The 23328-nt window shown below is 34.5% G+C and overlaps 1 protein-coding gene across 2 annotated transcripts in view; it reads left to right on the top strand.

Annotated features, from left to right (window-relative positions):
• The first annotated feature begins 15630 nt into the window (after positions 1-15630).
• Positions 15631-23328, top strand: part of LOC145266697 (uncharacterized) — a 49052-nt gene continuing 41354 nt past the window's right edge. For both annotated transcript variants that reach the window (XM_080122623.1, XM_080122622.1), the window contains exon 1: positions 15631-15882. In XM_080122623.1, coding sequence (XP_079978749.1) covers positions 15771-15882 — 112 coding nt within the window. In that variant the 5' untranslated portion in view covers positions 15631-15770. The remainder of the gene's footprint in view (positions 15883-23328) is intronic.

Raw genomic sequence — 23328 nt, forward strand, 5'->3', positions numbered from 1 at the left:
GTGATTCATAATGCATCGTCATATGTTTCCTAGTCTTCTGGTCGAAATGTCTCAGTTCTTCTTTACACTCTTTAACCCTTATCCTTGAGTGGCCTCTTGGCCTTGATAATGTGGTGATGCCTATGTAAAAAAAAAAAAAAAAAAAGGTTCCAGCATTTCCCACAATCTTTCTGGCCGAGGCCTAGTTGGGTTTCTGCCAATACTTTATTTAATTTTCTATTTTTGAACGATTATCGATACTCCAAAGATGTGACTATAGAATATCCGTCATTATTTCTTGTTCTAACAATACTCAGCTGTACCTGTGTTTCAAACTTAATAAACACCTTAAAATAAGTTAAAATAATATAAACTTACCCAGGTAGGTAAAAGAACAACTTATTTTGCCTTTGGTAACATTTATTTGTAGTTTTTTGACCACTGAGACCGAAAAAGTTTTCAAGAAACGATTATATAACAAATAAATGTTACCAAAGGCAAGATAAGTTACTTTTCTATCTACCCGAATAAGTTTTGGTGTTTTAACTTATTTTAAAGCGTTTATTGTTTGAAACACAGCTAATGCCAAGTTTTTAAGTTAGAATGATAACAAAGTGGCGGACATAAGGCTATCATGTTTGGAGTCTCGACAATCGCTCAAAAATCAAAAATAAAGAAAAATGCTGATAGAAATCCAACCAATAAATGTGCACATGTTGAATTGGTGGATTTTCAGAAATATTTTTTTCTTTTTGCTGGTCAGCTACTTCAGAGTTTCCGAAAGTAGGCACTATGGAACACTGAGGCTCCATTGTTGAAGCTAAGGGGTTCCGGACCCTTTCTTAAAGAGGACCAAATACTTTATATGGAAAAATTAACTAGCTGCAAACCTATAATTATTGATCTTTTTCACTGGAAAGAGATATAACTACAGATAAAAAGAGATATGACTACGTGTGTAAAAAGTTTCAGGATGGATCATAAAAATTGTAAATGAAAAAATAACTTAACAAAAAATGCAACAATTTTTGTTAATCAAAAACAAAAAAAAATGGTTGCAAATATTATCATTAGTTGGTGCTAAAGTTTGAAATTAATGTTTTTTATATTTATTTTAGAAATTATGTTGTTAATGCTCCGTGAAAAATCACTGTCCGGTTTAAAAACCCTGACGTAGTTCATTCGCGTGATGTGGGGTGGATAAGTTTTGAGCAGCCCTAACCGTTCTTCTGCATGAAGTCGGATTGTTTAAAACGACGCTTAAGAAATTCTCGAAGATCCGAATTCAAATAGGATTAAGAGCAAAAATCCAGGGATTATTCGCTTCCTGATGTTTGATATTGGATTAAACTTAATGTTCGCTTTCTTTGTGTGTTTAGCGAGAAGGGCCTTGGTTTAGACACGCAAGTAAAACAAATCCCTTGTGACAAGAGTGGAAACAAAAAAATACAAAAACAATAACCGTTCGGTGAAAATAAAGAAATAAACAAAATGTTTTTTCGGCAATCATATGATATTGTTAACAATCAAGGAAAAAATAAAAATAAATACCACGAATAACTTTTACTAAACGCAAGAAGTTATCAGTTTCTACCGATCTGCAGAGTTTTACAATTATGAAACTTGTGAAGATGTTTTTCTATTTCAGATTTTTTTTTCGGATCCTCAATGGCTTAATAATAAAAACCCTACTTAGTCAATTTACGTGATTTTTGGAATATGACATTTTCGTTCCATGACGGTTATCTACATTATAAAGATTTTTCTTTATTTTTGTTTTTTTAACTAAGTTGAACTTTGGACTTGCACCCTTTTTATTTGGTATTTGTGTTTCACGTGGAAATAAATGAAAACAACTGAATATTAGTTCTTGCAGACCAGGAAGTGGGTGATCATTCTACATTAAAACACAATGCAAATATATTATGAATGAAAAATGCGGTCTCTAGCAAACTATTCAGCCAATTTTGGGTATAAACACTTGAAATTTTACACAAAGGGTATTTAGACATGCAGCAAGCTTGGTCATTACATTTGGCTGTCAAGAGGTCAAAGTTGAAAGAATTGACCTTTGTAGACTCTACCAAACTCCTCTGCCAATTTGGAGTCTAAACATTTTAAATTTTAGATATATGTTATCTTGACATGTGTCAAACTTTTTAATAAAATATATATATATATATATATATATATATACAAGTGAACGTGTCTGTCTGTGTCTGTCTGTGTACATTTCCCTACGCAATAACTCTGTCAATTTTTAGTTTACAGACTCGAAATTTGATATACAGGGTACTGAGATTTGGGAAAATCGATGTGATCGGTTTTTGGTCAGAAATTTGATCTTTGAGAACTCTACCAAACTCCTCCGATAATTTTGGGTCTACACACTTGAAATTTTAGATATAGGTTACTTGGACATGGATCTAACTTAATAACTTGTTTTGAGCCCACAACAATAAATTTTATAATAGGGGTCAAAGTTTTAAAAAATTGACCGCTTTTTTTTTCTTTGCTCAACATACACCTCCAAATACTCGGGCAACGCCGGGCACCCATGCTAGTATATCTATAAAAGTGAACGTGTCTGTGTGTGTACGTTTCCCTACGCAATAACTCTGTCAATTTTAAGTCTACAGACTTGAAATTTCATATACATGGTACTGAGATTTGGGAAAATCGATGCAATCGGTTTCGGCTAGAAATTTCGCTGTTAAAGGATCAAAGTTCAACGATTTGACCTTTGAGAACTCTACCAAACTCCTCCGATAATTTTGGGTCTACACACTTTAAATTTTAGATATAGATACCTTGGACATGGATCTAACTTAATAACTTGATTTGAGACCAAAACAATAAATTTTAAGGGGTTATAATAGGGATCAAATTTAAAAAAATTGACGGCTTTTTTTTTAGATGTAAATATGTATATTACAATAGAAAAATGCGAGCATGAAAAGTAATATGGTTAGGTTAACCATGGAAAAGTAAAGGACTAGTTGTAAAAACTGGAAAAGAAAAGGACAAGATATTATAGTAAAAAATTATGAACGCCATAGGACAACTCAATTTGACTACTAAAATTTTGTTTGCATTCAAAAAAAAGTAAAACTTTTTGTTCTACTAAAAATCATAATTTGTTTTTTTTTTGTTTGTTTGTTTGTTTGTTTTTGCTAAAATAACCTGGTTCATCAGTTTACGTCATTTTTGTAAGTGTTATAAAACTTGTTGATGCAAAAATTATTCAAAACTATTTGGGAATTACAATCGAAAAATGCGAGCATGAAAAGTAATATGGTTAAGCTTGAACATGGAAAAGTAAAGGACTAGTTGTTAAAATTGGAAAAGAAAAGGACAAAATATTCTAGTAAAAAATATAATATATTTATAACTTAAAATATTGCAGCATTAAAAATTGATTATATAATGTTATAAACTAAATTTAAAAAAATGCTAAATGCTGCAATATTTTAAGTTATTCGATTTCGGCCTTTTGGATTATTTTGGACCATCTTCCAATTACGTGATTTCCTTGGCTTTTATTTGTGCGAATGGAAATTCAATTAACTTTCTTGGATTTGCATTTTTGGATTTTACCGTCATTGGATACCTTACCTTTCACCTAACTATCCATTCACGTGAAATCACCTTTTTATTCACCATATTCCCTCTGCTTCACTTTTTGTTATCAATTACTTGCAGTTTCATCAAATACTTTTAAATCCGATCCCGCATTTTGCTAATTCCTACCCTCTAATGAGAAGGAAAGTATTTCTTCGAAACATCACGGATTAAGGACTATCCACTTATCAAATGTTTCCTTTTCAGATTAAATATGTTTTCAACTCTTTTTCAAAGTGTTTTTTAACATGTTTTATTAACTGTTTGTTCTTATATATATATATATATATATATATATATATATATATATATATATATATATATACATATACATATATATACATATAGACATATATATATACATATATAGACATATATATACATATATAGACATATATATATACATATATATATACATATATATACATATATATATACATATATAGACATATACAGACATATGTGTGTGTGTGTGTGTGTGTGTGTGTGTGTGTGTGTGTGTGTGTGTGTGTGTGTGTGTGTGTGTGTGCAGTTTCTATTCCACGTTATACGACAATCGTTTCACCTTCTACGACTTTTTTCTAACTCGTTTTTATGATCGTTTTTATATCCTTATCCTTTTTTTTATTACTCTGTTTTCTTGTGGAAGCTTGAATTGAACAGTCGATCGAATATGTAATAAAATATTTCCGCTTGATAAAACTCGAATTACATTAAAACATCATTTTCTGTTCCAGAGAGTTAATTTGTTCGGCACAATGGATTTTTGTGCTCTCTGGTTATAATGAAAGTAAATAGCCTAACAACCGTCAGTAAGTTACGTAACTATGGTTTTAGTAGTAACATTAGATACGTGTTATGTAAAAGTTATGGATTAGCTGCAAATTAAAATCCTGAGTTCAATTCCTGGTTGGAGTATTCTATACTGTGGTCTAAAATGCTACCAAAGGCAAAATAAGTTAGTCTTTTATAATTAAGCACTTAAAAAATTAACACAAACCTGTTTGGTTCCTGTCGGTGGGGCATTAGAATACACCGACTGCCCCCCCTGCAGAGGGTAAAAGTCCCTCAATGGGGGTCCTGGATATGACCTTAAACTATATCCAGTGGTGATGCCCCAGCTTGTGGGCTTTGGGGAGTGTGGGGCCACCCTTTAATTGCCATTGCTCCCAGGTCCACTCTGACCCGGAGTGGTAGTACCTGTTAGGGTTCCAACTATGGGTTAAATAGAAACCGACTTGAAAATAACAAATATATTCGATTAAAAAAATTTTCTTCAAAATCTTTGGATTCGGCATTAAATAACCCGAAAAGGGTTGATATGCCGTAAAACAACCAACCAACCAACCAACCAACAAACAAACCTGTTTGTGTACAGTCTGTAAAGATCCATGCAGACAAAAAAAAAATGGGAAAAAAATGGCAACTTTTTCTCTTTTATATGCTTGTAATATTGTCACCTAACGGTTGGATTTAAAAAGCCTGTTTTTTCAGAGACGGGTTGATTTTGTATTTGGATGTCAGAGTAGCAAGTGTTGTCAGCAGTGCGTTGTGTTATAGAGTTGAGTTTTAACAATAGAGTGTTAAGATTTGGAGTTGAGTTTTTGACAGTAGAGCGTTGAGATCTTGAGTAGTGAGTTTTTGGCAGCATTGTGTCGAATTTAGCGTTTGAAAATATGATGACAGACAGACAGACATATGGCCTTTTATACATTGAATTAACCGCCACTCTTAAAGTGCTCCATATGTTTATTTACAAAGAATTTTTCAATGTGCTATGCAAGCAGAAGGTAACTTCATTTAATGACACTTCTCTGCCCAAGAAAGGGAGGGGCTTATATAGTCACCCACAGACTACTTAGCTGTATCACATCTCTTCAAACAAATTTTCTGATTAAAATCGTAGGCTGGCTGATTTCATCTTCAGAAGAAATTCACCTGTAAACTCAAATGTCTTTTCGTTTGTGTAGTCCATAATTATTAACAGCATCATTGCACAACATGTATGGATTTTTAACAGCCTTTTAATTAGTAAAAGGTCAATCCAGCGCAATGAACCCATGGTACGCCTCTTAAATATGTAACGGTTTTCAAATAAATAATCTGATTAAAATGGTAGACTGGCTGATTTCATCTTCAGAAGAAATTCACCTGTGTTATGAAAAATTAGTACAAACCTGTTTATATGCAGTTTGTAGAGTGTTATAGAGTGTCCGAAGCAGTAAATCATCCGTTTATCTATTTGTCTATCTAATCATTTGTGTATCTATCGATGTACTTGAAGGTTTTTAATCTAGCTATCTATATATTTATCGATCGATCTATATATCTATCTACTAGTGTGGGTGCGATTAATCAGAATCGGAATCGAGAATAGGGAAAATCGGAATATTTGTACCGATTTTTCCGATGCGAAAACGATTCTTTTAATTGTCTTTTATTTTCTTTCTTTTGTTTGATTTTGTTTAAACCTAAAACTTCCATTGCTGGCAATAATGATTAAATAATAAATATTTATTGATTTTACACCATCAGTAAAGCTAAAATCGATGGATCGTCCCCCACAAGTATATTTTTTACGTTTAGAAAAATATTTGCACATTTAACATGTGTGTGTTTTACGGTAATCAGAAAAAATACTACTAAATTGTTAAATATTTAGAGATTTATAATCGGAATCGGTAATTGTATCGGAATTGGGAATTTAGTACGGAATCGGTAATTGTATCGGAATCGGCGAAATATTGGAATCGTCCTATCACTACTATATATATATATATATATATATATATATATATATATATATATATATATATATATATATATATATATATATATATATATATATTGTTTTAACAAAAACCAAGACTTCAAAGAATGGGTTGATAGCAACAAAAAATGTATTCTATTGTTAGTTACAATTGTTTCAAGACCATTTTGACAAATTCAAACATTATGTCGTTTGAAAATTTTCACAAGAACAGCCTTTCTTCAGATACCTGGGAGTGAATAAAATATATACAAACACACATCGTCTTGGTCTGTCTTTTTTTTTCTTACATTTTCACCCCAAACATGGAACAGTGCCACTTTGATGTAGGGAGCTACTATCAGGGACATAAGTTGTTGGGATACAATGTAGGGAGTTGAGCAGCAAGATGTCTGTTCACATTACATTTGAACTTCTGCATGTCAGTACAGTTGGGGAGGCAGGAATCCGAAAAGGAATTCCAAAGTCTAGCAGTTCTGGGGAAGAAACTATTAGAGTAGAAGGCTTTCTTCCATCTAGGGATCTCTACTGTGTAAGGGTGGGACTTTTCTGCTTGTCCGGTTTGTAGGGGGTGTTTATGTTGAGGGATACAAGGGTTTGAAGTTTGTTGGAGCATCAACCATTAAAATACTTGTAAAACAGGTAGAGGGGTGCACTATTTCGTCGATAGGGCAGGAGCTGAAGAACCTATCAGGTTGGCGACTCTCTTTTGAACCCTGTCCAGTAGAGAGAGACTAGTAGCAGATGCACCAGCCCAAATGTGACAACAATACCCCATATATGGTAGCCTTGTAGAGGTACAGGATACTTTCAGTTGTAAGTAATTTTCTAGCACGGTAGAGAGAGCCGACCTTCTTTGCAGCAGCGATGGCAATGCTCTTGATGTGAAGTGTCTCTATTAAAGCAGGTCCGTCTCCCCAAGGTGGTTACAGAAACAACCAGAAGAAACAACAGCAGAACAGGTATGTCGTTATGTCATGTCATGTGTTATATGTAATATATGTCGACACGCACGCATCAGCACCAGTAGATGAGACGAATCACAGGCCGTAAAATAGACAGTAAGAATTTAAGGACAACAGTCCGTTATACTACAGACATACGTATGGGCGGTTTATGACAAGAAACAAAAGACATTAGAAGTGCCATGTATAAACATTCAACGCACCCCGATTCAACTATGCACACGCGTTTATTTATTATGGTATATACGCGGTCATATAGTTCCGTGCCGTGTAGACAAAAAGAATGAAGAAAAAATGTAAAGAAACTGGCCACCTTTTCTCTTTATATGTGTTAGGACAATACAAAAGTATAATGCAAGTGGATTAATTCTTTACTTTTTGGGCAAAGTTGCCTCCTATTGTCCGTAGTCGTAAACTTTAAATTCTCGAGAATTCTCGCGAGATCAACTATCGGAAGCAGACACAATGAAGGGCAAACAGAGTGACTTTCAAAATGGAGAAATGCGCATCATTCCAATTCGTTCCTGTTATCATACTTGGACTTCTAACCTTTCATCTATAAAGTTTGAATTGCCGTTACGTGTGTGTGTGTCTCCATAATAAACGTATATCGTTATGTAACAGCGAGTGATTTTCTTATTTGTTCATAATTGTTCCATTCTTTCATCTTGTGCTGCAAACATACCCACGTGAAGGCTGAACACCCTATGGTAAGATATTTTATGTTATATTGATCACAACGCATTCAACAATATGACAATATGCTTGCAGCATTGTCACCTAACATGTAAATGAGATGCTTTCTGTTGGATATGGATAGCCTTATTTTTTCAGAGACAGGGTTGATTTTGGATTTGGATGTCAGAGTGGCAATTGTTGTCAGCAGTGCGTCGTGTTCTAGAGTTGAGTTTTGACAGTAGAGCGTCGAGATTTGGAGGTGAGTTTTGACAAGAGAGATTCGAGATTTGGAGTAGCGAGTTTGTTGGGGGGAGAGGATGCAGTGTGTCGAATTTAACATTTTTTAACCACACATACCTTTTAAAAAAAATTATTTGCGAGTACTTATTAATTATGATTAGCAAAATGAAATTTCCAATGAATGACTTCATTTTTATTAAATTGTTGGATTTCGCGATGTAACTGTAACGTGTTACATAAATCTCACCTCTCTGTTAGTGTGTGTATATGTATGTATGTATGTTTGCATGTTTGCCTAAAACTTTTGATACAGGCGACGGATTTTCACGAGATAAGGATCATTTTGAAGCTCGACCCTTCGGACGACAAATATCGAAAAATTGGCTAAAAACATTAATTCCTTCACCCTCAACTTTTCTACAGGGAGGAATCGCTTTTTCGTCAATATTTGCCTCTTTTCGATTGTCTAGCCTCAATTTAAACCTACGTCACTTCCGGATTGAAAATTGGCGCAATAGCTAATGCGACACGTTGTTTTTTATTTTTCTCACTTTCTTTTCCACATTCGCGGTACAGGTTCGAGCCTGCCTACTACCACTTTTTTTTGCGCTTGCATTTTTCCTTTGTTTTTTTACCCAACCAACACCCTTACACACACCTCCACTTTATTTTCTGCCTTCGCCTCACGGGTTCGAGCCTGCCTGCCTGCCTCCCTACTACAACTTTTTTTTTTTTTGCTCAACACATCTGCTTAAATGTATGTATGTATGTATGTATGTATGTCTGCCTAAAACTTTCGACAGGGGCGACGGATTTTTACGAAATCGGTATCGTTTTGAAGCTCAACATTTCGGGGAACAAATATCTAGAAATTTGCTAAAAAGATTAATTCCTTCACCTGAGCCCTTTTCTACAGGGAGGAATCGCTTTTTTCACCGATATTTTCAAAAGTCATCGCATCTTTTCGATTATCTAGCCTTAATTTAAACCTACGTCACTTTCAGTTTGGCGGTTGGTGCAACAGCTAATTCGTCACATTTTTTGTATTGTTATTTGTTGTTGTTGTTGTTGTTGTTGTTGTTGTTGTTGTTGTTGTTGTTGTTGTTGTTGTTGTTTGTTTGTTTGTTTTGTTTGTTCACATCCTTTTCCACCTTCGTGGTACGGGTTCGAGTCCGCCTACCTACTATTCAGGCTTGTTTAATACAAAGATGAACATAACTTGAAAGCGTGACGTCAATCACGTGACTCACGGAAATTTATTCTAGTAAAAAATATGATAAATTTATAACTTAAAATATTGCAGTATGAATTAAGAATTTATAATATAATGTTAAATTAATTTAAATTTTCTTTCTTTTCTCCACATGAAAAAACGACTTCGGTATCTAACACTGCCCTCGTGGGAGGCAAAGTAAATATAAACAATATATACTAACGGGACCTATGGAAATTTCACAGAGGACTCATTCATATGTAATATATTGATGATATCATTCTTTGATGTTCAACGTCAATAGACACTCTCATATTATTGTAGCTTTTTTGTTAAAACTGCAAAAGTAGTTATCTAAGCTAGCAGGACGCCCGGCTTCGCCCGGCTTCGCCCGGTCGTAAAATACGCTTAAATATCATATTTTAATTCTTGCAGATTTCGTATATATCATTATAGAGTTAATGTTCACTGATTTTTATATATTATCTTCACGTCAGTAATAAAACCTAGATCCCTTGAAAACTATTGACATGAATCACCCAAGATCCATTCTACCACAATTCCGGAAAAAAAATCTATACAAACCAATGGCATTTCGATGGGATCGTCCTTTCATAAATATTACATCGAAATAAAATCACTATATTCCAATTAAAGATAACTCGGATTTTCAAATTTCAGACGCGTCGGAACCTGACCAAACCGGTATCCTCCGTCCTTCGGACCACAAATATCGAAAAATTGGCCAAAAACATTAATTCCTTCGCCCTCAACTGGGCAGTTTTATACAAGAAGGGGTCGGTTTTTGTGTCGCCATTTTTTGCAAGTCATCCTCTTTTTCAATTGACTAGCTTTAATTTCAATGTTCTCAACTTCCGGTCAGGTGATGGAGACATTGACTAAGACTCGGGTCTTTTTTTTTTTTTTTTTCGTCCTTCGCAAGTCATCTTTTCTTTTCATAGACTTCGTTCAATTTCGACATCATCAACTTCCGGTCGCGCAATGGAACGTTGACAAAGATGTCAGGTCTTTTTTTGTTTTCCTCTTTCGCGCTATGGGTTCAAGCCTGCCTGCCTACTACCACTTTTTTTTAAATACATCTCTCTTCACCTGGTTGTTGTTTCGATTTTTTTTTTTTTTTTTTTTTTTTTTACTCGACACACCCAGTCAAGGCCGGATGTTTTTTTTTTTTTTTTTTTTTTCAATGACATTTATTTCCGTTCGCTTCTTCTTTCTCTTCTACTCAATATCCTCGACACACCCAGGCAACGCCGGGTATTTCTGCTAGTCTATATATAATAGACAAAATGTGGGGGGGGGGGGTTCTTGCAAAAACTTTCAACAGAGGCGACAGATTTTCACCAGACCAGTATCATTCTGAAGCTCCCTCTTCGGACGAGAAATATCGAAAAATTGGCTAAAAACATTAATTCCTTCACCCTCAACGGAGAAGCACTAAATACTCCTGACAAACCCGACATGCAGCTAAATTCCACCCCTACACAATAGAGATCCCTAGATGTAAGAATACTTTCTACTCCAGTAGTTTCTGCTCCAGAAGTGCTAGAATTTGGAATTCCCTTCCAGGTCCCTGCTTCCCCAACTGTACTGACATGCAGAAGTTCAAGTGTAACGTGAACCGACATCTTACTGCCCAACTCCCTACATAGTACCCCTGTTACTTATGTCTCTGATATTAGCCCCCTACATCAAAGTGGCAATGTGCTTTGTTTGGGGTGAAAATGTTAATATATATATATATATTTATATATATTGTTATTTACTATAATAGTTATTAAATACCTACAGACACTAGTGTTTCTTCATTTCGGGAATCATCAGTGCAGGATGTCACGATTAACACTAGTCGATAGATTCGAACCCGGCGACAGAAACCATCCCTGGTTTCATTAGCAAGACCCCAATCCATTCGGCTACCGTTAACCGCAAGTAATGCTGTTGAATTTAAAGATTTATTTTTTAAATGCTGTGTAACGCCTGTCAGAGTAGTCTAATCATTATATCATGATCTGTCTGTCTCTGTCTCTCTCTCTCTCTCTCTCTATATATATATATATATATATATATATATATATATATATATATATATATATATACTAGCAAAAGTACCCGTCGTTGACTAGGTTCAAAACCAGCCTACAGAAAATGGACTCTGATTTATGAAAGTATGATAGGTTATGAAAAGGAAGGGTTGTAAAGAGATAGCTTCGAATTTGGTTGTATCAAAACCAAAGCAAAATATGATGAAAGTCAAAATAAAATAGATAAACCCCATAATTTATTATACTATGCGTGTTCACACTGAAACACTTATCACAATATTATGTGGATCTATATTAAAAAAAAACTCGTTAAACTTTGTGACATATTTCCATTCTATGGAGGTCAAGCGCGAACGAACACCCCATAATGTTTATTATACCATATTTCTTCAAACTGAAACCTAATTATAAAAGTATACTTACGCAGATATGAAAAGTCTTTATTAAAGTTTGTGCCTATTTCCATTCTATGGAGGCCAGGCGCGAACGCAGACCCCACAGATTTTATTATACCATCCCTATTTAAGTTGAAACATTTATGTACATCTATATCAAAAACACTTGTAAACGTTTTTGTTTTTTGTTTTTTTTTAATTTTTTATTTCCATACTTTGTTGACGAGGCGCGTACGCAGACGCTACAATTTTAATGAATCATCTTTATGCCAGATCAAACATACCCATTCCTAACTTCTATCATTATGTGTGATCAGTTTTCTATAATAGTCAACCATATAGGAGCCTATTCGTGACCAGACACACACACAGAGACGTTCAGCTTTATATTATAGAAGATATATACTTATAATATATACAAATATATATATATATATATATATATATATATATATATATATATATATATATATATATATATATATACAGGGTGTCCGTAAAGTTACTATACAGTCTTATTGTTTTATTGTATTATATTTGTATAAATAGTTAATTTTTTTTTTTTACAGGTTTATTTAATCAAGCATGCCACGCAAGCTAACTTTGGAAGAGCACAAATTTATTGTACTGTTAATATATTAACAGGGTGTCTGTATAGTCACTTGTAAGAGTGTATAGTAACTTTACGGACACCCTGTATATATATATATATATATATATATATATATATATATATATATATATATATATATATATATATATAAAAGTGAACGTGTCTGTCTGTCTGTCTGTCTGTGTTTCTGTGTGTCTGTCCGTCTGTGTACATTTCCCTACGCAATAACTCTGTCAATTTTTAGTCTATAGACTCGAAATTTGAAATACCGGGTACTGAGATTTGGGAAAATCGATGTGACGGGTGTCAGCCAGAAATTTGGCTGTTAAGGGGTCAAATTTCAACGATTTGACCTTTAAGAACTCTACCAAACTCCTCTGACAATTTTGGGTCTAGACACTTGAAATTTTAGATTTAGGTTCCTTGAACATGGATCTAACTTAATAAAGTGATTTGAACCCGAAACAATAAATTTTAAGGGGTCATAATAGGGGTCAAAGTTTTTAAAAAATTAACCATTTTTTTTTGTTTTTTTGCTTTTTTTGCACAGCATACACCTCCAAACACCCGAGCAACGCCGGTCACCCCTGCTAGTATATATATATATATATATATATATATATATATTATAATATATAATATTATTATTATATATATTGTCGAAATTTTCAGGCTCGTCACTAAAATTCGACTTTGTAATATAACATAAAAAAAAAAGAAAGGAAGGGAAAAAAGTTGTGCAAAACAAGAAAAAAATGGAAGGAAGACCTTGAATTACATTTAAAAAGTCCGAAATTTATTTAGAAAAGGGAAGTGACGGATTGCTTTTTGCTTCCCAAAAGCACTGGTAACATTTACCACATTAACATTAACACATCTAGTAAAAGAGAATTTCAACCATAAACATTCATATTACAATTCAAAGAAAAACAAAATACTGAGGAAAAAACAGGTTTACAATGACGTCACGAAATTAGACCTCTCAAAAAAAAAAAAGAGGAGCGAACGTTCTGGTATCCCTTAAAATTTAAGGAAAGTCTGGAAAAAAAGGTTTGGAGGCGAAACAAAAAAAAAAAAACATGAGAAAAAAAAGTTCTTGAAATTCTTTGAAAGATTTTGCTTTTTATGTTTCACTTCTTAATGAGTGTCCATTTTGCATCCTTTCTTCAGGACAAATGAAACTTTCAAAGGGTCTGAAGGTTGGTCTCTCTCTCTCTCTCTCTCTCTCTCTCTCTCTCTCTCTCTCTCTCTCTCTCTCTCTCTCTCTCCCTCTCTCTCTCTCTCTCTCTCTCTCTCTCTCTCGTCCAAGAGCAGAGCCCGAATGTAGATCCTTTCCTCTGGAAATGGTTGTCTTTTTTTTTTCTTCTTCTTTCGCAATAATAGCCTCTTTCGCTGAAAGGTGTTTTTGTAAATATCAACCATTCAATAAAGGTTTTTTCTCATGTGGTTGAATGTACTCGTTGACGTCGATCTGTACGACGGAGCCCCAAAAAACGAGTATTTCTCTCAATACATCTTTTTCTGGAACTGACTCGAAAAAAAAGTGGTTCCAGGGATTGATTTCAGAATTAGCCAAACATTAACGAGAACACACCTTCGCGAGAGAAAGGGAGAGAGAGAGAGAGAGAGAGGGGGGGGGAGAAAGAGAGAGAGAGAAAGGGACAGAGAGAGAGGGGGAGAGAGAGGGAGAGAGAGAGAGAGAGACGTACACACACTTTCGCCAGTAGAAAGGCCCTTCAGTTCGACAACTGCTAAACAACGGGCCAGTAAGGGAAATTGGTGGGGAACAGGCATGTTCCTATTTACAATGCCTCCCCACGGGACAGAGTTAGACACCAGGGTCGTTTTTTAACGTGGAGAAAAGGAACAAAAATAAAAATTGTCTCAGTCGTGAAGGATTTCTCCTCCACTGACAGAGAACAAGAAATTGAAGTGCAGCATCTGAAGAACAGATACTACACGTTGATCTTGTCCCGATACAGGCTGAACAAAATGCTGATCTCCCAGTTCCCCTGCACCGCCTTCTGCTACTATATCGATAAAAAACAAATTTACGACAATATTTACTTATAATATATATATATATATATATATATATATATATATATATATATATATATATATATATATTAAATTGTAATTCAATGAATTTCAAAAAACTCTCATTGAAATGAAATGAAGTGGTTGAGTTTCATATCAAAGAATTTTTATTATTCTAAGCAAGACAAAGAATGTTTTAGAAAATTAATCTCCTTAACCTATAGGGTTTCGATGTCTACCATCCCATCAGAGGAGAGAAAATATTAGCAAATAGTTATGAAGGTATGCACCCTATTTGCTAAAGAAGTATATATATATATATATATATATATATAAGAGCAAATAGTTAATAAAAACATGTTAAAAAACACTTTGAAAAAGACTTAAAAACATATTTAATCTGAAAAGGAAACACTAGATAAGTGGATAGTCCTTAATCCGCTGAGTTTCGAAGAAATACTTTCCTTCTCATCAGAGGGTAGGAATTAGCAAAATGCGGGATCGGATTTTGCATACAAAAGTATTTGATGAAACTGCAAGTAAGTCATAGATCTTACTTAATAACAAAAAGTGAAGCAGAGGGAATATGGTGAAGAAAAAGGTGATTTCACGTGAATGGATAGTTAGGTGAAAGGTAAATTATCCAATGACGGTAAAATCCAAAAATCCAAAAATTCAGATTAAATATGTTTTTAACTCATTTCAAAGTGTTTTTTTAACATATTTTATTAACTATTTGCTCTTATTATAAGCTCTATCTCCTATTTGGTTTTATCAAGCTTTTACATCTGGTTGAGGTTACTTTATAAATATTAATTCTTTAATATTTATAATATACTTTAGTTTTACCATCTTGGATCATTTTGGTAAAATTAATTGTAATTTTTATTTTATTTACTTATAATATATATACCAATCATGGCGCAGAACATAATTAAAACATAAAATACTGCGTTTAATCAACTTCCTCGAACAACAATACGTTTTGATGTAATTCGAGTTGTTGACGGCTTCATCGAACGAAACTATTTTATTACCTGAAATATTTTATGACCTGTTCGACCAACTCAAAGAACAATTCTCGTTTATCAATTACCGCTTCATAAGAAAGTGCAACAAATACAAATGGCGATCGATACGAAAAAAAAAAAGGTTTTGTCATTACAAATATAAAAAGGATAAATAAAGACGACATGCGAATATTAATTCATTCAAGAATTGACTTCTGCTTCAAACAAACGGTCATCATCCCGAAGACAACAATGACGGAACGGGTTGGGTTCTTCCTGATTTTCATTGCAATTGGTAAGTATAAATAATTCCATTTTGGATATTTGAAAGTTGGGAACTTACTGATTTTTATTTATAAACCTACTTGAATTCAAGGCCGGTTTCATTTGTTCAAATTTGACGCTCTCGTAGATGATGTTATGATAATTTAATGTGTATTCAGTATGTATGAAGTTATTTGATATCGTGAAAACGGTGAATGTTGATTGTTTATTATTTACTAGTGGGTGGGGGTGGGTGGGGGTCTTTGCCTGGTGTAAAATACGCTTAAATATGATATTTTAATTTGTCCAGATTTCGTATATGTTAATTCATTCGAGAATAGACTTCTGCTTCAAACAAACGATAATCACCACGAAGACAACGGTCCTGGATATGACCTAAAACTATATCCGATGGTGAGGCCCCACCTTGCGGGCCTTGGGGAGTGTGGAGCCACCCTTTAATTGCCATTGCTCCCAGGTCCACTCTGACCCGGAGTGGTAGTACCTGTTAGGGTCCCAACTATGGGTTAAGTATAGTTCGACTTAAAAAAAAATATATATACTCCATCAAAAATCATTCCTCAAAATAACTAGATTCGGCATTAAATAACCTGAAAAAGGTTGATATGCCGTAAAACAAAAACAACCAACCAACCGCGAAGACAACGACGATGGAACAAGTTGAGTTCTTTCTGATTTTTTATAGCAATTGGTAAGTATAAAGAATTCCATTTTGGATATTTGAAAGTTGGGACTTCATCAATTTTTATGTACAGTGAGTAGCAAAAGTATTTGGTACGTTGTTTTTTTTCGTATTTCTCAAGAAATATCAAGTTAATTTGAATGAAATTTACACTCAAACTTTGAACAGATATTATCCATTTATAAATAAAACTGAAATCAAGATATACTTATTGGTTGAGATTGTCGGACTGACTTCCTCATCTTGGTTGTTATTGTCACAACGTTTCGGCCGTTTTGCCCTCCGGCCTTCGTCAGGTGTTTTGTATCGAAATGGGGAACCGTTTGTTAGGAGTCTCGAACCCAACCCTTTATTATTATTACGGGGGTACCGTGTTCGGACTCCAGCTAGGCTTTGGGACATAGTTGCTGATTCTCTGTTTTCAATGTTACTTTTTTCACTGCCTTCGTTCAGGATTGAACTCAGCACCTTATTTATTTATATATATATATATATATATATATATATATATATATATATATATATATATATATATATATATACAAGTTAGAAAAGCATTTCATCCAAGGCATGAAAATTGTTAAACAAAATGTTTTACTATAGGCTTTAAAAATAAAGGTACAAGATTCAATTTGAAATTTATTTATCTTCAAAGTGCACTTTTATAAATTTTACAAAGTAAGGTATAAAAATTTAATTTAAATTGAATCAAAAAATTACCTCGGGTTTATTTTATATAATTGTTGTGGAGAAATCACCCTCCAAATGGACTGTTCTATCCATTATACAAACCATAGACCTTTTGATCCTAGGTGTGGATTAAACACCAGAGCGACCCTCGCCTGCTCCGTGACGTTTACTATTCTTTTCAGTTGTAACCTTTTTACGTTGTTGTTCCAGTAATACATTGTTTAAACTCTATTCCGGTATTCTGTTTTCTTTGTGGCTTATTGCAAGCCATAACATTGGCGACATCGGATTCGGAGAACGTACTCACGTTTAAAAACACTATTCTAAAAAACTAAACATTGACGACATTAGATTCAAGGAGCATACTAAAATCGAAACTAGTAACGACATTTAAAAAAAAATACTCACGTTGAAATAGTATTCTAAAAATACTAACGACATTGGACTCAAATGTTATCAAGCCTAAGGAAGTGTTTAACATAACACTTGCAACTGAAAGGTTCACGGTAAAAAAAAAACGCAAATCATTACGAAAAAAAAGAGTTGAAAAGAAAAAAGTTCGTCACGACTTTCAAAGATAGCGCTGTACTTTTGCAAAAAGAAAAAAATTCGTTGCAACTAAAAAAAAAAGAATTCGTCACTTGTAGTTTCGCTGCTAAAATCGGGCGTTATTTTATTTTAATTTTATTTTTTCTCTCTGGGGAAAACTATACACTTGATTTTTTTTCTTTAGACAATGAACTCTTTATATATTTATGTTTTTTCTGTTCGTTTTATTTTCTGGAGGAAAAATAAGAAAGAATAAAACGGTTTTGTAAAATCCAGCGAACGTTTTGAAATTGCTAATGCTGACAAAGCAAAATGGACGAATTGAAAGTAGCGTTGGAACATTTGACCAAGTTGCATATCGATGCCGCAAAGCGTCAGTCACAATTTGAGGAACAGCAAAAGGAATTGCAAAAATAGTTAGCGGAATGTCAAATACGAACCGAAAAACAGTTAGCCGAACGTCAATTACGAACAAAGGAGTTACTTACAGAAATTGTTAAGAATAATGCGAACGCGGAAAGCAATTCAACATTTTATCACAATACAATATGGACCGCGATAGATAATTTTAAATAAGAGGAAGAGGAAAAATCATTGGCAGCGTAATTTGGCGTTATGAAGATTTTTTTTAATATTGACTGTAACAACTGGTCTGATCAAAAGAAAACCAGACTTCTACTAAGAAAATTGGAAACGGCTGAGCATGATAAATTCGTGGATTACATCTTGCCTCTGAAAACAGCAGATTTATCATTCAATGAGCCGGTAAATTTGTTAACAGAACTTTTCTCGCTGAAAATGTCTCTTTTCCATAACCATTGGAGATGTTTGAATGTGGCAAAAGACGATAATGACGATTTTGCCACCTACGCAGCTGTAGTGAACACACACTGTGATGACTTTAAGTTGTCTGAACTGACAGCAGACAATTTTAAATGTCTTGTGTTTGCGCAAGGGTTAACCTCGGGAAAAGATGCGGAAATCAGGCGCAGAGTCCTTACAAAATTAGAAAATGAACCGAACTTAACACTTCAAAAATTGACTGAGGATTGTCAAAAGGTAGAAATTATAAAAAAGAAAAGATGCAAGAAATATCGAAGCAGGCATCGCGAATATAAAAAAAGTAACTAAGAGAAAACCGTCGAAATGGCACACAGACACTAACCACCGAAACTCAGAAAAATTAAAACCACCGAGCGTTTGTTTCAGATGTGGTGGAATATATTGGGTAAGGGATTGCCCATTTTTAACAAAAAGATGCCATTTATGCAATAAGATCGGTCATAAAAGTTCGCACTGTAGGAAAACTCAGAATAGAAGCCGTGTACGTCAAACCAGAACTAATGACGTCGTAGATGAAAATCTACGGAAATATGTAACAGTTAACATTTTCGGCAAGGCTATTAAATTCCAATTAGACAGTGGGTCGGATCTTTCAATAATAAATCTCAAAACGTGGAAAATATTACGAAAGCCGACTATGTTAAGAACTAACAGAACGGCGACGGCCGTTAATGGTACAAAAATTAATTTTGAAGGTGAATTAATTACAAACCTCACTTTACGGGGGAAAACAAAAAAAAAACAAATTGTATGTGCTAAAAGATAGTGAGAACCTGTTCGGTTCTGACAGCATGGAGGAGTTTCGTCTCTGGGATATTCCTATGTCCACATTCTGCAAGAAAATAGATACCCGCCCAGCAGAAACGGAGAAACTTATAACTTGTTTTAAAAAAGAATTCCCCAACGTATTTACTCCTGGCCTGGGGAGATGTACACAAACGGCCGCAGATTTTAAGTTGAAACCTGGCACACAACCGGTGTTTAAAAAGAAACGTAATGTCCCGTTCGCTTCCCTGAACAAAATAAATCAGGAACTAGACAGATTAGAAAGCATCGGTATACTGGCTAAAATTGAATATAGTGAGTCGGCTGCTCCAGCAGTTTACGTAAAGAAAAGGTCCGGGGAAATTTGCGTTTGCGCCGACTTCGCGACCGGACTCAACGTGTCCTTAGAAGATTTTCACTATCCATTACCTAGTCCAGAAGAAGTGTTCACGAAATTAAATGGCGGCAAGTATTTTTGTAAGATCGACTTAAGCGACGCTTACCTACAGATTCCAGTAAACGACAAAAGCGCTAACCTCCTCTGTATTAACACTCATCGGGGTTTGTACAGATACGAAAGACTCGCGTTTGGTATCAAGGTGGCACCCGCAATATTCCAGCAAGTAATGGATACTATGCTGTCTGGCTTGGACACCACAATCGCATATCTTGATGAAATTATCATAGCGAGCAAAAGCAGGGAGGAACATGAAAAACATATCAGACAAGTATTCAGTCGAATACAAAATTATGGATTTAAGATCAAAGCAGATAAATGCGAGTTCTTTTTACAAACAATTAAATACCTGAGTCAAATAATCGATAAAGATGGCAGACGCCCAGACCCAGATAGAGCGACCGCTATTAAAGAAATGCCGGCACCAGTAAACATAACTCAATTGCAGAGATCTTTAGGTTTGGCAAATTATTACCAGGGGTTCATCCTAAATATGCACAAATTGCGCGCACCACTTAATGAATTGCTGAAAAAGGATAAGGCTTGGGAGTGGACAGAAGATTGCCAGACATCATTCCAAGAAATAAAAAGAATCCTGACTTCAAAACTATTCCTAGCGCATTTCAACCCGCAGTTGGACATAATAGTAGCTAGCGACACTAGTCAATATGGCATTGGGGCGTGCATGCTACATCGAATGCCGGATGGCTCGAAACAGCCTATTGCTTTCGCATCATGGACTCTCTTGCCAGCGGAAAAGAATTATTCTCCGACCGAGAAAGAGGCTCTAGGAATTATATTTGCAGTTTCAAAATTCCACCGGTTCTTGTACGGAAGACATTTTTTTCTACAAACCGACCATAAGCCGTTGATATCCATTTTGGGATCAAAAAAAGAACTTCCAACATTCACTGCAAACCGACTATTAAGACGGGGAACTATTCTGCTGAACTATAATTTTACAATTCAATTTCTCTCTTCAAAACAACTAGCCCATGCAGACGGTCTATCGGGACTGATTCCTGCTAAAATGGAACCTCTTGAAGATTCAGTAATCGCGGCACTACGTATTAATAGTGATGTAAAAACCATGACAAACAATATTATCCGCGAACTGCCGGTCACACTTCAGGAAATTAAGTCAGAATCACTAAATGACAATTTCATTCAAACCACGAAGCAGAAATTAGCACTGGGTGACACCAGTTCAGACATTTTTCTGGTTGCGACGAAACACTGTTATACGGTGAAAGGGTTGTCATCCCCTAAACCCTTCAAAAAAGAATTCGCATGGATTTTCACATGAAGCATCCAGGAATAAACAGAATGAAAAGCCTAATGAGAAGTTTTGTTTATTGGCCATCTATAGACCAAGATATTACCGACATGGTGAACAGATGCAAAGGTAATTTTTTTATTCAATTTAAATTAAATTTTTATATGTTACTTTGTAAAATTTATAAAAGTGCATGAATAAATTTCAAATTGAATCTTGTATCTTTATTTTTAAAGCCTATAGTAAAAACATTTTGTTTAACAATTTTCATGCCTTAGGTGAAATGCTTTTCTAACTTGTATCTTATCTTTTTAAGATTATATTTTAAAACTCTCCTTCTCTCTATTTCAGTTTGTATTTCTCCTCACACCAGAACTCATTTTTGCAACCCCCTCTTTGTATTATTACAGGTCTGAATATTCTCTCTGTTTCAGTTTGTATTTCTCCTCACATCACAACTCATTTTTGCAACCCCCTCTTTGTAATACAGGTCTGAATAATGAGAAAATCTGAACTTTTTTTCACAAAAACTTTAAAATAACCTTTTTAGATTAAAATTTTTTAAACTTCTTTCAGAATAGAAAATCTTTAAAATTTAATAAGGAACATATTTCATATAGGTTTCACTAACAAATATTCAGTACATAACGAGAAAAATAGAGATGAAAATTTCAAAAGGACTGTATAACTGGTTACGATCAATAGTAGTCCTCGCCAGTGAAAGTCTTTGTTATTGTTATTCTATTATTATTATTTAAAACATTTTGTGTCCTGCTTTTCCGCGTGAGGATTAATTGTAACCAATCAGGAATTTCATTCTTAAACAGTCTTTTCATCTGGCGATAATATTTCAATCAATGACAAGGCACCTCAGGGGTTCGGCTCCTTACAGGTTAGTTGATAAAAGCTCTTAGACACTGTGAAGGTTGGCTTCTTTATTACTGTTTTAAAATGGTTAAAACAAAGGAATTGACTAATGATGTACGCTAGGAATTAATAGCAAGGCATAAAGATGAAATATGGTACAGGAAAATAGTTTTAGAACTAAATTTGGTGGTGAGTACAGTCAGGGCTGTCGCGAGAAAGTGGAAAAGAACGGGAGGTAATACTAAAAATCATCTAAGAAGTGGTCGGACACGTAAATTTAATAATATTACATTGCTTATAACGTGAAGAAAAAACATTTCTGACTTTCTGAATTATTTATTAATTTTTTATTTACTGCGGACTATTATCCTTATCTCAATAATGAATTCCAATTAAATAACATATATATATACCAATTAAAATAGTATATATACCATTCGGACCCGACCATGATAGATCAGATAATAAATAAACATGAATTTATAAGACCAAAAAATTCAACTTTGATCGCCATTCGGGGTTCGTGTCGCAGTTGATAGAGACGTTGAATCTCTACGGTTCCAGGTGAGAATTGTCTAAAGATAGCGGTTTCAATCCTACCCAAAACTTACTTGGCTAAAAACGTGGTGAGACGACAACTACAGAAGGCAGTAATTGCAGTGGATGCAGGCAGGAGATTCAGTTCCTATTCCGTCGCGGTTACCACCTGACGAAGGCCAGAGGAATAGTTGCCTGAAACGTCGTGAAACAACAACTAATAAAGATGAGAATAGTAGTCCGCAATAAATAAAAAGTAATATTAATTTTTATTATTTTATCAATCACTTTCGGGGGGGGGGGCGCATGTGCAATTTAAAAAGTAAATTTAAAGTTCCGTTCTGTTTTTACAACAACCGTAAAACAAAGCATTCTCCGCAAGTTTTACCATATGTTTTAGTTTCAATTTTAGCTGATGGCATCCAAGTAATATTATTTTTTTTAATTACTACTATATATTGTGTACAATTATAATAATGGATAGTGAATTGCCTCTATAATGATAAATATGGAGTACTGCTGCCACATCTTGGCCAAAACGTGGTGAGACGACAACTATGGATGGCAGTGATTGCTGAGAATACAGTTAGGAGATTCGAAGTTCCTATCCGTCGCGGTTACCACCTGACGAAGGCCAGAGGAATAGTTGGCCGAAACGTCGTGAACCAACTAAGAAGAGTGGAGGATAATAGTCCGCAATAAATAAAAATTAATAAATAATACTCATATTAATGAATTCCAATTAAATAATAGCTTAAATTTGTTCTTCGTGGGTTGTAACACTGCCATT

The sequence above is a fragment of the Euprymna scolopes genome, chromosome 41, assembly GCF_053919585.1.
Source record: "Euprymna scolopes isolate OS-2025 chromosome 41, ASM5391958v1, whole genome shotgun sequence".
Lineage (NCBI taxonomy): Eukaryota > Metazoa > Mollusca > Cephalopoda > Sepiida > Sepiolidae > Euprymna > Euprymna scolopes.